The sequence below is a fragment of the Xiphophorus couchianus genome, chromosome 16 (assembly GCF_001444195.1).
Source record: "Xiphophorus couchianus chromosome 16, X_couchianus-1.0, whole genome shotgun sequence".
NCBI classification, from domain to species: domain Eukaryota; kingdom Metazoa; phylum Chordata; class Actinopteri; order Cyprinodontiformes; family Poeciliidae; genus Xiphophorus; species Xiphophorus couchianus.
In genome coordinates, this window is record NC_040243.1 from 20389799 (window position 1) to 20405697 (window position 15899).

The following is a 15899-nucleotide window of genomic DNA, read 5'->3' on the forward strand; positions in this document are numbered from 1 at the left end:
AAAATAAAAGCATTACACAATATTATATTATATTATATAATTATATTTTAGGAACCATAAATGTGACGTGGGAAAGCAAATGCTATAAGCCTAATATTTTTACTCTTAAGGGTCACCGTGAGGTCATGTTTATGTTTGCGTGTTAGGCTAATAAGGAAGGTGTACCGAGCATTGTTATTACCTACACCTCGCGCTAAAAGTTATTACTGTTAATGCGGTTTTATAGTAACAAAAAACAAAAAAACTCCGAATTATTTTCATGATAACAAATGAATTATTACTGCTGTAGTTTATCTCACAAACGCCCGGCTACCGTAGCATAACTTAGTCAAAAAGCTCTGAATCTGATTGGACGAAAATCTGCGACATATGATTGGTCCAGAGCAGATACACCCATCAGCAATAGGTGACGCAATCGCGCAGGCCTAGAATCTCAACGGTAGTGCAGCGTGACATCAAAGAAGCGACATGTCTCTCGGCAAAGCGGTTCGGCGTTTGATTAAACCGGCCCGGGGGCTCCTGGCGTCCTCGGAACCGGCTCTGACACGGAACTACGCGGCTGTCGCGGAGGCCAAAGCGGTGCTGGAGCACGAGCTGGACTCCATCCGAGCCGCAGGCACGTGGAAAGCGGAGAGGATCATTACCTCCAAGCAGGGTCCACAAATCAGCGTGGAGGGCAGCCGTGGCAGTGAGTGCTTTCTGGTTACTGTGTCCACAAGTTATATAAAGTAGTAACCTGAAAAGCCCGGCCCAAAGGAAGGGGGCTGTGCTCGGCTTTAGTAAGTTCACAAGTCAAATTCTACACAGCAGCCATTTAAAATCCTGCTTCCGTCATATGAGCCTTCTGGGAAAAGTAGATTTACTTGAGCAAAGCACTCAGGATTGCACAGCAACACCAGCACTGCTTCTGTTTTAGTAGAGTTTAGTTTTATAGCACCTTCCCCAGGGGGCTTCACAAACTGTTCAAAGATAAAAATGGAATTATAATTTAGCCAAACATGACAAAGAGCTAATAAAAATATATGTAAAGTATCTAAAAAAAACAAAGAAGATCCTATTAGTTTTAATTGAACGTTTTGTATTTCCGTATGCAAGAAGCTTCTAAAATCTGCAACCGACTGCATTGAAAGCAGTGCACACATTTTTAAAATAGTTTTGTTGTTACGTTTTTTGTGTAAGCTCCACCGATTTATTTATTTTTTCTTTGGGGGAAAATTAAGCTTTTTTTGTAATGGTGTATTTTCTTTTCAATAACAGGTATACAAATCTAATAAAACAATTAGATTATGAAATACTGTATATATTAACAAAAAATAAATGTCTTTTTAAGAAGGAACTTCAGGAAAAAAATGCTGAGTGCTTTGCTTGTATTATGAGTTGATGACATCACAAGAGGCACTACAATTCATGGGGTGGCCATTTTACCATTTTGCACCTTTTGATCTCTGTTCCTGAGTTTTCCTGGTTTAAAGTAATTTTTGTATATTTGATGTTTTATAATATGGATATATGTTGCTAATGACTAGTCTACCAGTAGGAGTTATTTTATTTTTGATAAGAGGTTATTTTACGCCATATTTTCTAGGAGTAGACCAGAAGATGATCAGAACCGGAATACGTTTACACTAGATAAAAACTGTGCAACTACTGAATGAAATTGCATGTCCGGTTTTAACATTTTTATGACAATTTATGTCCATAAAAAAACTGATCAATTGCCTTCTGTGATGTCATCAGCGGCATGTGCGTGAAAACGCTTTTTTAAGACGATATAATTTGATTTTGGACAAACATTTTGAAACAAAGCAAAATGAATAGGAAAAACTGACAGCTATGATGTTCTGCTGATTATGAGTTTAATGGATTTTTATGAAAATGTCTAGAGTGTAGCTTTAAATAATACAATTTCCTTGACTTATTAATTGACACCACTCTCGCAGATTTTTCCTTCTTGGTTTGTTTGACATGGAACCGTTTATAAAATGCTCAGTTTCCATGGCAGCAGCTCTAATTTCTGCCTTGTTGCCGTCCTGCTAGCGAAGCAGATCCTCTGTGGCGTTGACATTTCTGCGTTGACCCCCTTCCCAGACACTGACCCCACTTGTTTCAGGTCATGACCCGACATGCGCAAAACTGTCACACGTGAGAAACGTCCAGAGTCTTTTTCGCCCCTCACTCTTCGCTCTGTCTCAATCTGAGGACTTGTTCACGTCCTTTATTGTGAAATTATTTATTCCTCTTTCATTTTTTACTTTGAAAAACGTCGTGTTTTAGGCATGTTGAACTTCTGCGCCAACAACTACCTGGGCCTGTCCAGTCACCCGGAAGTGGTGCAGGCGGGAATAGACGCACTGAAGACGCACGGCGCAGGACTGAGCTCTGTGAGGTTCATCTGTGGGACGCAGGTAAGGCGGTGCTTAATGCGTTCAGAGCCAGAAAAGAGATAAATTCTTATATGGTTTCTGGGATTTATAGAGCAACATAAAAACATGCATGATTGCGAAGTGGGAGGGTATTGATGCATCATTTTGAGTGATGTGAAAAGTGCACTTTGCTCCATTTATCTTGGTATCCAGCTGAAAACGAAATTCAGTATGGAGGACTAATTCTGCCAAGATGCAAATGAGGAAAAAAACAAAACAATAAAGTAATAAAACAAGATTGGAAATAAAATGGAAACTTATGTTTATTACTACTGTTGAAAAAGAAATTATAAACATTGATTCATGTTGCGCTGTATAATCAAAGTTTTTAGTTTTTGGATGCAAATGATAAAATATGTTATAGATTTGACATAGAAATTACATTTTGTAGCTAATTTTAATTCCAGATTCTTAGTTATTGCAGATGGTGATGCAATAATCTTTGGAAAGGAATATAGCAGTCTGTATTACAACGAATCTGAAGAAGCCTCTGACTGAACACACTCTGTTTTTTCTATAAAAGCCTCGTTAAGCTGTCCATAATTTTCTTGATTTTATGTAAAATCTTTCTTTACACAATCAATATTTGGCACATTCATTACGTCATCAAGCAAAAAAATTATTATTTGTTGATTTATATTTTTACAGCAAACTTGGCAAATCCCTATGATGTGTTTAAGTTTGTGGTTAATATTTTGCCAGGTCGCCGTTTGGTTTCATAAATGTAAAACAGCTTTTTTTGGTCTCCCTATTTTAAAGAATCTGCATAAGAATCTGGAGCAGAAGCTGGCCGAGTTTCATGAGCGGGAGGACTGCATCCTGTACGCCAGCTGTTTTGACGCCAACGCCGGACTGTTTGAAGTACGTCTAGCGATACTTGGCGCCGCCAGAAATGGGGGGGGCGACGACAAAAAGAAGCATCGCCCGCTGTGGTCAGTAAAGCGTTAGCTAACCTCTCGCAGGTCCTGCTGGGCCCGGACGACGCCGTGCTGTCGGATGAGCTCAACCACGCCTCCATCATCGACGGGATCCGCCTGTGCCGGGCCAAGAGGCTGCGCTACAAACACATGGACCTCAGTGACCTGGAGGTCAAGCTCAAAGAGGCTCAGGTGTGTGTGTGTGTGTGTTTTTTTTTTTTTTTTGCGTACTTGCCCTTTAAATATCCTCTTAAGGTGCCCAAATATATTGATAAAGCCCTTTAATGAACGGTTCAAATATGAATAAATGGCTGTCTCCAAATTTGATAAGTACTTCTGAAAATGATATTGAACATCTTTCACACTGATCAGTCCTTCCAGGATTTCACGATTGTTTTTTTTTTTCAATCAAAATCACAAATTTTGGGGCGTGCCGTGGTGGTGTAGTGGTTAGTGCGACCCGTATTTGGAGGCCTTGAGTCCTTGACGCGGCCGTCGCGGGTTCGACTCCCGGACCCGACGACATTTGCCGCATGTCTTCCCCCCTCTCCTTCCCTGTTTCCTGTCAGCCTACTGTCACATAAGGGACACTAGAGCCCACAAAAAAAGACCCCCTGGAGGGGTAAAAAAAAAAAAAAAATCACAAATTTTATGCTAATTTAGAAATATTCGCAAAGAATTTTGAGATATTTGCACTTATTTTATGGCATTAGATGTGACTTTTTGTCAAACACCATGACGATAACTTGACATCAAGTGAGGTGGAAGCAGCAGTTTCGTAAAAGAAACACTGCCAGCTGTAGGCGGGAGTTGGAATTACTTAAGCCCAATGTTTTTACCATTTTTGCAACAAACAAAAGTGCAACAAACTTAGTTATGTTACCTTGGTAACTTTGATAAACTTGATCTTGAAACAAAAAGATAAATATCTACTTAGTGTAGAATTGATGGTGGCAAAAAAAGGCCATAACTCAAAAACGGTTCAAGATTGATTGGATATATTTTCATAAAAGACTGAAGTCACAAGTGGCAGTTTTTGAAAACTATTGATCAAAATGGCTGAATTATGTCAGACCTGATCTTGTGTAATTATCTAATTTCACTTTTTTTGTGTGTGTTTTTTTCCCACTGATATTGCAGCTTGTTAACTCAAGTGTGCTGGAGATGCATAAAAACTAAAAAACATTGAAACAAAACAAAACAAAAAGTCAGTTATGCATTAACGTGAAAAAATGTGGAGATTTTGCGTGAATTTCCACGGTCGCAGAATTGTGAAAAACCAAAGCGACCGATGTCGCAGGCTGTTTCTGGCCCTCCAGCCTCGACTTTGACACGTGATCCGGTGGCCCTCGTGTGTTTTCCCTCCTCAGTCTTCTCGGATGCGCCTGGTGGTGACAGACGGCGTCTTCTCCATGGACGGAGACGTGGCTCCGCTGCGAGGAATCTGCGACCTCGCCGAGCGGTACGGGGCCATGGTGTTCATAGACGAATGTCACGCCACCGGCTTCCTGGGGCCTCGGGGCAGGTGAGGCACAAATACAGGCAAATAACAACTGAGATGTGCAGCTGCTGAAGATTTGACCACTTGGAATCATTCTTTGCTCTGTTTGGAAGCAAAAAAAAGGAGGAAATATTGAGAATTTTAGTCATTTTTTGGGGGGATTGTTGTCGCTGAAAGGCGACTAAACATCCGTGTTTTGGTGTGCAGAGGGACAGACGAGCTCCTGGGAGTGACGGACAGAGTTCAGATTGTGAACTCCACTTTGGGGAAAGCTTTGGGAGGAGCAGCAGGTACGTCTGCTTCCACACAAGAACCGCCGACTGTGCACATTTAAATGACTCAATTGCATGAAAATTCTAACGGATTTTGTTTAAATATGTTGAAAAATGGGAACCCTGGAGGCTGGGACCACAATGAAATCTAAGCTCAAACATCAAGGGAGGCTGACTCGGTGGTGTTGTCAAAATAAGAACCGCTGCCTCCTGCTGGTGGGAGTTGGCATCACTTGAACCCATTAGCTTAAATAGCACGTGGACCGGTTGCTTTTTTTTGCGTGAATTTTCGTGAATAGAAATTTTAAATAAAACTCTTTTGCCATGTCTTCTCCCTCAGGTGGCTACACAGTTGGCCCCAAGCTCCTCATTGACCTGCTCCGGCAGCGGTCCCGGCCCTACCTGTTCTCCAACGCCCTCCCGCCTCCCGTGGTGGGCTGCGCCACCCGCGCCGTGGAGCTGCTGCTCGCCTCCAACGAGATCGCGCAGAGCATGACGGCCAAAACCATGAGGTGCGTTTTGCCCTGCAGACGTTATGCCAACTCTTCCTCCATTTTTAGCTGCGTTTCCATCGCAAATGTGAGAAAACTTTGTCAAAATTCCGCTAATGTCGACAAATCTTTGATGATTCCATTCAATAAGAAAATCTTTTTCTTGTTTGAGTTCTCCGTTAATATTATCGTGACTTCATTCTTGTTTTATTTCGACTTTATTGTGATGTTAAATGTTCAGAATAATTTAAAGTTTATTGATCTTTGAGAATGTGTTTTTGCATTATGACACTAGCATAATAATACTTGTAAATTGTCTCAAAACAACAATGTTATCGTTTATCGCAGTAACGTCTGGGACAGTTTATTGTCCAAAAACTTTATTGTGACAGGCCTACTGACATCACTCTGAACTATGGAAACACAAGGAGAGCATTAATGGAAAAAATATATATATAAATTTTCCCCAAAAAAATTTTAAAAGATTGAAACCCAAAAATTGGATTAATCGCTAAAATCGTTTTATCGCCCAGCCCTACGCATATGATTCCAATTTTGGCATTACCAATTTTTTACTATATTTTCTTTGCTGAAAAGTTGCTCAATGGCAACGTTGGGGTGAGTATTGTCAACAAAAAGGGGACATTGGCTGATTTTCATGTCTGAAGGTAGACGTGTTAGTGTCAGCCCAATTAAGAAAATCGATCGATCTACCCAACACATTTATCTGTGTTTTTTTAAATTTTTTATCTCCTCTGAACATCGTCCAGGTTCCGGAACAAGATGACGCAGGCGGGCTTCACCATCGCAGGCTCCTCCCACCCCATCTGCCCCGTGATGCTGGGCGACGCCCGCCTGGCCTCTCTGATGGCCGACGACATGCTGAAGCACGGTGAGCGGAATCGCCCGAGGCGAAACCCACGGCGGGTGTGTGCTGACGCAGCACCTCGGCTGACGACCCGTCTTCCTCCTCCTCTTCCTCCTCCTCCCACAGGTATCTATGTGATCGGCTTCTCCTACCCGGTGGTGCCGAAGGGCAAAGCCAGAATCCGGGTTCAGATTTCGGCGGCCCACACAGACGACGACATCGACCACTGCGTGGACGCTTTCATCCAGACGGGAAGGAAACACGGCGTCGTCTCCTGAAGGAGGAAGAGGAGCTAACCGCTCGTGCTGCCTTTTACTGATGAAGAGCAGAGACGGAAACATTAGTTACGCCTGTAGGTCGATGAGAACGAATGTTAACCTTTTTGTGTTTCTGCCAGGAGCGTAGGTGTTTATATTTATAACTGTAAGGGCTGAAAATCCAACTTCTGCTGCATTATGTCTTATAAGAGAGAGGATGTTTCTCTGGGATCCATGAATGTGATTTTTGAGCGATCGTTAGTGATGTTTGACAACTAATATAATAATGACTTAATAGGTTGTTTTATGCCAAAACAATAAACTTGTCCTTTGAATTTTAAAAATGTTTTTTGTTAGCTGCTTAAGTAGGGGAAAACGTATCATTGAATTATCAAGCAGAGGTTTGTGATTCTGCCTACTTTTGTATTTGTCTGATATCAAGTACCAAATACTTTATATCAGTATCAGTATCATCACTGATATGTCAAAGATCAGTGACAATAACAAACTTTTTATTACGTACGTTTATGTCACAAACTTCTGGACTTTTAGCTGTTTCTTTGTTTCCAAACGTTCTGCACAGCTTGGAAAATTCTGCGAAATGACCCTTTAGCAGCAGGTGGAAGCTACAAATCAGACTGAAAAATGTGGCAGAACGGCTAACAGAGTACTAGCTGATCAGAACATCTGATTTAATTCGTAAAAAAAAAACATGTATTAAGTCAGGAAAACGTATAAAATTTTGTGCAAAATCAGTTTTTTAAATACAAAAATAAAGAACAAATAGCATAATTGAATAACCACGTTGCAACATAAACTATAGATCTGGATCTTCTTCATTTTTGGTTAAAACGTCGGTTTTTCATTTAGTGAAGAAACAGAGTATCCAGAGGCATTACTCAAGAGTAGCAGTAATATCACTCAAATGTAAAAAGTATGACCTAAATCGGCTGAAATAAAATTAACCTTAAAGAAGATTGAGGAAAAAGTGCAGAACAGTACAACGAAATGCGGTATAATGGGATCCACCAGGGGGTTACAATACTTAATGGCTTAAGTATTTGGTGGAATATCTAATAGTTTTGATATATTTTTTGACTTCATTTAAAAAAATTTTAAAAAAGTGAAGTGATTTTTGATTAGTGGAGCGGGTATTTGTGATTCTTTAATTTGGCTAAGTTTAAATAATTGAAGTGAGTTTTTCTGTTGTCAGTGAAAGCAAATAATCTGGAGGGATGTGGTTCAATACAAGTAGAAGTCAAAAAGCAAAAAAAAAAAAAAAACATTTCCAAAATTATGAAGAGAAGGGGCGAGACCGGAAATAAATGCATGAACTAAAAGTTAACTGTTCTTTTTCTCCACGTTCATCTTGAGCACGTTCTGGTCTGTAGCTCCGCCCCCTTTCGTTGTCTATTTCGCGCCATCCTTGTTAAACCCCTCCTCCCGTCTCGTGACGCGCCTTCCTTTACGCCTTTCTCTTAACCAATAGAAAAAGGCGCCGTTCGTTCCCACCAATCAGCGGGCAGCGGAGGCGCGTTGCGGGGAAAGCAGTTCGCGGGAAAGTAAGACAGGAAGTCACTCATTTGTTTCCCGCGAAACTCCCAGATCTGTCCAGCTTTGGTCGCCGGCTTCGGTTCCTTCTCTTCGGATTATTTCTTCTTAGCTCTGTTTTACTGTCGCTGCAGCGCCCACCGAGCTCAGGATGTCCGGCTTCGACGACCCCGGGGTTTACTACAGCGACAGCTTCGGAGGAGGAGGAGGAGGAGAGGCTCCCGGCGGGGACGAAGGCGGACAGAAGCGCGTCCAGATCAAGAAGAGGTTCCGCGAGTTCCTGCGCCAGTTCCGAGTGGGAACCGACCGGACCGGCTTTACGTACAAATACAGGTGAATAACGGAATTTAGTGTAGCCAAGCAAAGCAGAAGAAAAAGATGGCGGCAATCCAATCGCGAGCTCTTATTAAATGGACTTTTCTGAGAATATTTATTGTAAACTTACAAAGTTAGGCGTTGTTGGATGTTTAGGTGAAGAAATATGATTTAAGGAGGTATTAGGAGGCGTTCTTTGTTTCACATCAGGACAAAAAAAATAAAAAAATTAATCTGTTTTTGATCCACTTCAGCAGACGAAGCCGAAGTTGGCTTCCGATTGCAACTAAATAGCTATTTTTTAATGTCTTTAATCTGTTCTAGTTTAACAACTGAAATACTTAGACACTTCAAACCTGGTCTAGGTTATTCTACAATCACAGGGGAATATGTAAAACAAAGTTTGTGGCTTGTAAAACCTCAACAAGAGGGCAATTTCAGCACTTTTTATGCATCCGGCCCACGTTAGAAACGCTCCAAAACTACAACACCTAGATACTACAAACCTGGACTCAATTGTTATGTAATAATAGTAGAGTGTCTAATACGTGGTGTGCGATTTGTGAAACCTTTATAATCTGATTTCAAGATGTTGCAGTTTTGGAGTTGGAGCAATTGTAAAGTGGTCCAAATGCATAAAAATAGCTGAAATCGCCCTTTATTGACGTTTCACAAATCAAACAAAGGTGTCAAAAATCACAAACTTTGTTTTAAATATTCCTCTATCAGTTTAGAATTAATTTAGTCTAGGATTGTTGTGTCTGATCTTTCAGTTTTTCAACTAGAACACATTGAATACGCTCGAGGTGTTGGGAAAACTAGGTGGAATGGCCCTTTAGTTGCAATCAGAAGCCAACTTCAGCTTTATTTTTAGCAGGGGGTAGTTTTTCCAAATACCTAAAGCCACTTTCAGAATCGCTATTGATTGTGAAGTCATTAAATCTGGACTTCTTTAAAGGCAGAAAGCATTTGTGGAAACGTGGTAGTGTCGGTCAGAATACGTGGAGTGGTTGCTATAGAAACACTGCTTCACAACAGAAATAATCCTGAGTGTTTTTAATGGACTTCATAAACCAGGGATGAGCTGAAGCGGCACTACACCCTGGGGGAGTTCTGGGTGGAGGTGGAGATGGAGGACCTCGCCAGCTTCGACGAAGATTTGTCCGACTGCCTCTACAAGCTGCCCACTGAGAACCTGCCCCTGGTCACTTCACCTTTCTCTTTTCCATTTCTTTTTTTTTTTTTTTACATCACAGTGATTTCGTTTTCCTCACATTGATACATTTTTTTTTTTTTTTAAATTGCAGCTGGAGGAAGCTGCCAAAGAGGTAGCGGACGAGGTGACCCGTCCCCGGCCCGTTGGCGAGGAGACGGTGCAGGACATCCAGGTCATGCTGAAGAGCGACGCCCATCACGCTTCCATTCGCAGCCTGAAGGTTTTTATCAACGATTATTTAGCTTGATATTTAAAAAAAATCCTAACGGTGACTTTAAAGTGTCAGTATTATGTAAAATCTACTTTTTTGAGCTGTATGTCATGTTAAAATGTTTTTCCCTCACTAAAAACATACCTGGAGTGTTGCCTTGATTCTTTCATGTGTTTCTGAGAAATCCTTTAATCTCGGTGGCAACCATTCAGCTGTGCAAAACGCCTGCAAGGACCTAGCCCCGCCCTCGAGTCAAAGCTCCTCCTCAGAGTTGCAGTTTCCAAGCTTCTGTCTCTCAGAGCAGCCGTCCACTGCAACGACTCCACCCTGCTCCTTCAGACTAGCCAGTAGCAATTAGCAAATGCGTCTGCCGAGCTAATTATACGAGTTACTTCTCAGTGAAACATTGTTACAGGGTTAACAGAGGAGCCATGTTGCGATGACTTCCTGAAGGCGGAGTTTCAGAAAGAGTAGGAGTTCTTAAAGAGACAGAGGCCCAGATTCAAGGTGTTAAATTACAAGTTCAAATTTCTTTTAAGTCATGTTTGACATACACAGCATTTTTATAACTGCTGAATGTAACATAGTTACTGGATTGTGCTGTAAACTAATACGATGGAAAACACAACATACTGTCCCCTTAAGACTTCATAGAGACACCGTTTGTTGAAACTAACATTCTTCTTAGTGCAATCGCATCAGCTCAGTAAGATCGTACAAAAAATGCCTGGAAAACGCAGAGTGCCGCCCCTTTAATTATGAAATCCTCCCGTGTCAGTCGGAGCAGGTGTCCCGCCTGGTGAAGGTGCACGGCATCGTCATCTCAGCCACGGCAGTCAAGGCGAAGGCCACCAAGGTGTGCCTGCAGTGCCGCGGTTGCCGTGGCGTCCTGCCCAACATCCCGCTGCCACCGGGCCTGCAGGGCTACGCTCTGCCGCGCAAGTGCAACAGGTGAGTTCAGGGTTGGGGGCGAGAGAGACGCCTTCCAGCTGCGCCTCGCGCTAAACATCGCTAAGCGCTCTCTCTCTGTCTCTGCTCAGCGGGAACGCCGGCAGGGTGAACTGCCCCGTGGACCCGTACTTCATCATCCCGGACCGCTGCGTCTGCGTGGACTTCCAGACGCTGCGCCTGCAGGAGTCGCCGGACGCCGTGCCACACAGGGAGATGCCCCGTCACATGCAGCTGTTCTGCGACCGGTAGGGGGCGCCGGCGGCTTTCCGCTGCGGTTACATCCGAGGCGACGTGTTCTGCAGACGCAGATTCAGTGTTTTTTGTCCTTTTTTCCTTCCTCGTTTCCTCCCAGGTATCTGTGCGACCGCGTGGTGCCCGGCAACCGGGTGACCATCATGGGGATCTACTCCATCAAAAAGGTGGCCGCTGCCAAGAAAGCAGGCAGAGAGAAGGGCGTCGGCGTGGGGATTCGCTCGTCCTACCTGCGAGTGGTCGGCATTCAGATGGACACGGAGGGAGCAGGCGAGTACATCGCCACGCCAACCAGCTACATGCGTTTTATTCCCAAACGTTTCCGCCTGCAGCTACCAAACTCTTGAATCAACAGGCGACCCCAGAAAGATACATATTCTCTCTCTATTTAAAATTGCATGTATTTTTAAATGAATTTATCTTGTTAAAATGATTAGAAGGTATATTACTATAGTTTATTTAATGAGAAATTCAATGGTTTATTCATTAATTTTGGAATATTTGCTTTTTTTTATTATTTTGTCCCTTTCAGGCCTACCTACTGGGTTCCCATTGGTGCTTGATATCCTCAGAAATGCTCAAGTTTCAATTTAGTGTTTGTCAGAGTTTGGATTTCTTTATAAAGTCCTTGAAAGTGCTTGAAAATTCAAACTGCTCAGTTTTGCGATAAAGTGTTTGATTAATTTAGGTGCACCCTCTTATTTACAAAACGGTTGAAATGCTTCGGACAAATTTCTGCGTACACGTCATCTTTTTTTTTTGGTTCCCTCTGTAATCGGGTCTTATTTTATTTTCGTCCCCCTCTCTGCCCGCTCCAGGCCGTGGCGCCACCGGCTCGGTGTCTCCACAGGAGGAGGAGCAGCTCCGGTCGCTCGCCGCCTCTCCCGGCATCTACGGCTCCCTGGCGAGCTCCGTGGCTCCGTCCATCTACGGCAGCGACAACCTGAAGAAGGCCATCACCTGCCTGCTGTTCGGCGGCTCCAGGAAGAGGTGGGAAGCCCGACCCCGTCCTCCCCGCTTTGCCTCAGGGTCCGGCTTCTCTCCGCGTTTGACCGTCTCGGTGTCGTCTCCTCCAGGCTGCCTGACGGCCTGACTCGCAGGGGCGACATCAACCTGCTGATGCTGGGAGACCCCGGCACGGCCAAGTCACAGCTGCTGAAGTTCGTGGAGAGATGCGCGCCGATCGGGGTAGCCGTCGTCTCCGCGGCGCCGCGACAGCACCGGGAAGGCGGAGCGATGCGAGACTGAGCCTCTACATCTCTGTGGCCCCCGCAGGTTTACACGTCCGGGAAAGGCAGCAGCGCCGCCGGGCTGACGGCCTCCGTGCTGAGGGACCCCACCACCCGAGGATTCATCATGGAGGGCGGCGCCATGGTGCTGGCCGACGGAGGAGTCGTCTGCATCGACGAGTTCGACAAGGTAAGGCGGGAACCGAGTTCTGGTGCGGTCCTTATGTTTGAGCCAGAATGGGGCAAAACGGGAAACTTACTTTCATCACTTTTCTCAAACTTTTTTCTTTTAATTGAGATAGGTGATTGACGGTGAGCTGACATGGTGAAGGTTTCGCTAGCGCGCAATAAAATGAAGTCTAGTGGACGTTTGAGTGTAGCGCAGCAATTTTAAGTTTAATAGAATAAAGTAAGTGGACTCATACAGAAGAAGATTAGAGCCACTGAGAGAAAATGACTTTGATCTCAGATTCTGACGTTTTTTGACTTCGATTGTCAAAATTCTGACGGATCTTGAAATTCTGACCTCTTTTTTTTTTGACTCAGAGTTTTGACTTGATCTCAGATCAAAGTCAGAACTCTTTTTTTTCCCCTTCTTCTAGTGACCCTAATCCTCTTCCTTAGATTTAGAATGTTTTTTTGATAAGTAAATATTATTGGTGCTTAATTTAAATAAGCTGTGGGTTTTTCTTTTTGTATTTTTTTACTTTTTTATCTATACCCGTTTTATTTTGAGCTAAAGTGTTTGTGAAAAAGTCTCACGTCACGTTGAGGATCAGCCAGCAAATCATCCCTCACGCCACATCGTACGCTGCCTTATTCCACGACAGCAACCGTTAAATATTTCCATGAAGTCATTTTATGACGTCCAGGAAAAGTGAAAGTTGTGTTTTTGTCTCCCAGATGAGAGAAGACGACCGAGTGGCGATCCACGAGGCCATGGAGCAGCAGACCATCTCCATCGCTAAGGTGTTTATCGGAGGCCACGGGTTAAAATGCAGAACCACCGTTGAGAGGGTTGCCGTGGTAACCCTAACATCTGTGCTCCTCCCAGGCCGGCATCACCACCACCCTGAACTCGCGCTGCTCGGTGCTCGCCGCCGCCAACTCCGTGTTCGGTCGCTGGGACGACACGAAGGGCGAGGACAACATCGACTTCATGCCCACCATCCTGTCCCGCTTCGACATGATCTTCATCATCAAGGACCACCACGACCAGCAGAGGGACATGGTGAGCGCCGTCAGCACCGTGTCGTTTTAGGCTTTTATTCAACATTTTTTTTCTTTTTTTTTTTTTAATGCAGGGTTTGATGTTGATGATTCAACAAGTTTGGTGAAAATTCAGGAATTTGGTTCAGTTCTCTGTTGGGGCTCAACGATTGTTTTCTAGATCTTTTTTAAAGATCATAGATCCAATGTTCCGATTCCAATTTTTGAAAATTCTTTGTTTCCATTAAGCAAATTTAGTTTCAGATTTCGCATTCGCGGAGTCCTACGGTCAATGGAAAGGCAGCCATTTTGTGCTGCAAGTCAAAGAAAAGAGAGCAGCTTGACCCATAAATGATTGTCAGGAGCTGCGTTTCCGTTACAAATGTCCGATATCCCGCTAATGTGGAAAAAACACCACAATTTTGCAATTGTGTTGTTTCCGTTAAATAAGAAACGCAATTATAAACTAACAAACTGTTTGTTCACGCAATAAGTCATTAAAAATCCATCATCTTCCTGTTGTCTTCTTCGTCATTTCCTCCAGTAGTAACATCCGGTTCCAGACTTAAGTGATGCGAAAAAAGATTTGCGAAGTTAATATATTTTGATATGGCCAAAAAAAACACCTTGTCATAGTCCAAAAACGAAATTGGCATGATTCTGTTAAGCAAATTAATTTTTGTAATTTCAATTTATTCAATTCTACGGTCAACGGAGATGCAGTCATATTTGCTAACAGTTGAGGTATTAGACCCTGAAAAGAGGCCCGTTTCAACGCCTCATCGTAGACACTTGGATGATTCTCATTCATGCTAAAGTGAATGTGAACCTCTGACCAGGCCATCACCATCAGTCTCGCTCTGACTTTGACTGCAGACTCTGGCTCGCCACGTCATGAACGTCCACCTGAGCGCCCAGACGCAGACGGAGGGCGTGGAGGGCGAGATCCCTCTGGCCACCTTCAAGAAGTACATCGCCTACGCCAGAACGTGAGCGCTCCCTGCAACCCTGCTGTCTGAGTAAATTACGCCTCCCGCTCCCGGCCACAGTAATGAGTTGGTGTCTGCGTGTGTTTGGCAGTAAATGCGGCCCTCGGCTGTCGGCGGCGGCTGCTGAGAAGCTGAAAAACCGGTACGTGGTGATGAGGAGCGGCGCGAGGGACCACGAGAGGGAGTCCAACAAGCGGCCCTCCATCCCCATCACCGTCAGGTGCGTGACCTTTATAGTGTTGCGCATTCTGTTTTTAGTTTTTTTAAAATATCTTTTGGTAACATTCTCCCGATTGTTTTACCCAACAGGCAGCTGGAGGCCATCGTCCGCATCGCCGAGTCTCTGGCTAAGATGAAGCTGCAGGCCGTGGCAGGAGAAGAAGAAGTGGACGAGGCCCTGCGGCTCTTCCAGGTGTCCACGCTGGACGCGGCGCTGTCCGGCAGCCTCTCCGGTGAGGCCTACGGAGCCGGACGTTCACGGCGTTCGGCCGTTGTTCTTCGCCAAGATCGATTGTTTGAAACGTTTTCTCGCTGTTGAACCAGGAGTGGAGGGATTCACCTCGCAGGAAGACCAGGAAATGCTGTCCCGCGTCGAGAAGCAGCTCAAGAGACGCTTCGCCATCGGCTCCCAGGTGTCCGAGCACAGCATCGTCCAGGACTTCACCAAGCAGGTCAGCCGGAGTCCAAAGCGCACGCATTAACGAGATTTCCAACTCGCCACCAGCAAAGTTATGGAAAAGTTGAGATTCACAATCGGTCGGCTCTTACATCGTCATCGACTGACATTAGTCATTTTTGTACAACAAACTGTTAAATGCATTTGAATATTGCGGTTTTGTGTATATTTTTGTTTCATTTTATTTTTATCCATTTTAGTTTATAGTTAAAGTTAAATACAGATTACCGATGCACGATATATCTGCTCTAACATCATTAGCCGCTCATTCTTTTCTCTCGCTTTTGCAGAAGTATCCGGAGCACGCCATCTACAAGGTCCTCCACCTGATGCTGAGGAGGGGCGAGCTGCAGCACCGCATGCAGAGGAAGGTCCTCTACCGGGTCAAGTAGAGGAGCCTCTGCTCTGTTCGTTTTTGTAAATAGTTTCTGGTCTGCGTTGCTTTGGGGTAACTGAGGATGGATTCTGACAATAACATTTCTCACAATTTAGAGCCGAGATAATGGATTAAAGGTGTCGCTGTTGAGATGAAGATTCTGTTTAAATAAATAAAAAGTCGTAAGCACACGAT

At 44.0% G+C, this 15899-nt stretch overlaps 2 protein-coding genes and 1 long non-coding RNA gene across 3 annotated transcripts; 2 read left to right on the forward strand and 1 right to left on the reverse strand.

The window, feature by feature from the left end:
* The first annotated feature begins 399 nt into the window (after positions 1-399).
* gcat (glycine C-acetyltransferase) lies at positions 400-7440 on the forward strand. The gene is made up of 9 exons (XM_028041782.1): positions 400-688; positions 2275-2405; positions 3183-3284; positions 3386-3532; positions 4711-4865; positions 5049-5131; positions 5454-5625; positions 6375-6496; positions 6599-7440. The coding sequence occupies exons 1-9, from the start codon at positions 469-471 to the stop codon at positions 6748-6750; spliced, it is 1284 nt and encodes a 427-aa protein (XP_027897583.1). The 5' UTR covers positions 400-468; the 3' UTR covers positions 6751-7440.
* On the reverse strand, positions 5632-14096 carry LOC114159712 (uncharacterized). Its single transcript, XR_003598651.1, has 3 exons — positions 14082-14096; positions 9098-9101; positions 5632-5732 (listed from the first exon to the last, which is right to left on the reverse strand). It is a non-coding gene; the product is annotated as an uncharacterized LOC114159712 (long non-coding RNA).
* mcm5 (minichromosome maintenance complex component 5) lies at positions 8281-15898 on the forward strand. The gene is made up of 16 exons (XM_028041774.1): positions 8281-8613; positions 9673-9799; positions 9903-10031; positions 10801-10973; positions 11063-11218; positions 11326-11495; positions 12044-12215; positions 12302-12413; positions 12501-12644; positions 13358-13423; positions 13509-13685; positions 14540-14652; positions 14744-14872; positions 14962-15104; positions 15196-15323; positions 15619-15898. The coding sequence occupies exons 1-16, from the start codon at positions 8432-8434 to the stop codon at positions 15718-15720; spliced, it is 2223 nt and encodes a 740-aa protein (XP_027897575.1). The 5' UTR covers positions 8281-8431; the 3' UTR covers positions 15721-15898.
* The last annotated feature ends 1 nt before the right edge of the window (position 15899 follows it).

Coding starts and splice junctions, on each gene's coding strand:
- gcat (XM_028041782.1), top strand. CDS start 469: ATGTCTCTCGGCAAAGCGGTTCGGCGTTTGATTAAACCGGCCCGGGGG. Junction 689..2,274: donor CGTGGAGGGCAGCCGTGGCA/GTGAGTGCTTTC, acceptor GTCGTGTTTTAG/GCATGTTGAACTTCTGCGCC. Junction 4,866..5,048: donor TTCCTGGGGCCTCGGGGCAG/GTGAGGCACAAA, acceptor TTTGGTGTGCAG/AGGGACAGACGAGCTCCTGG.
- mcm5 (XM_028041774.1), top strand. CDS start 8,432: ATGTCCGGCTTCGACGACCCCGGGGTTTACTACAGCGACAGCTTCGGA. Junction 13,424..13,508: donor AGACCATCTCCATCGCTAAG/GTGTTTATCGGA, acceptor TGCTCCTCCCAG/GCCGGCATCACCACCACCCT. Junction 13,686..14,539: donor ACGACCAGCAGAGGGACATG/GTGAGCGCCGTC, acceptor CTTTGACTGCAG/ACTCTGGCTCGCCACGTCAT.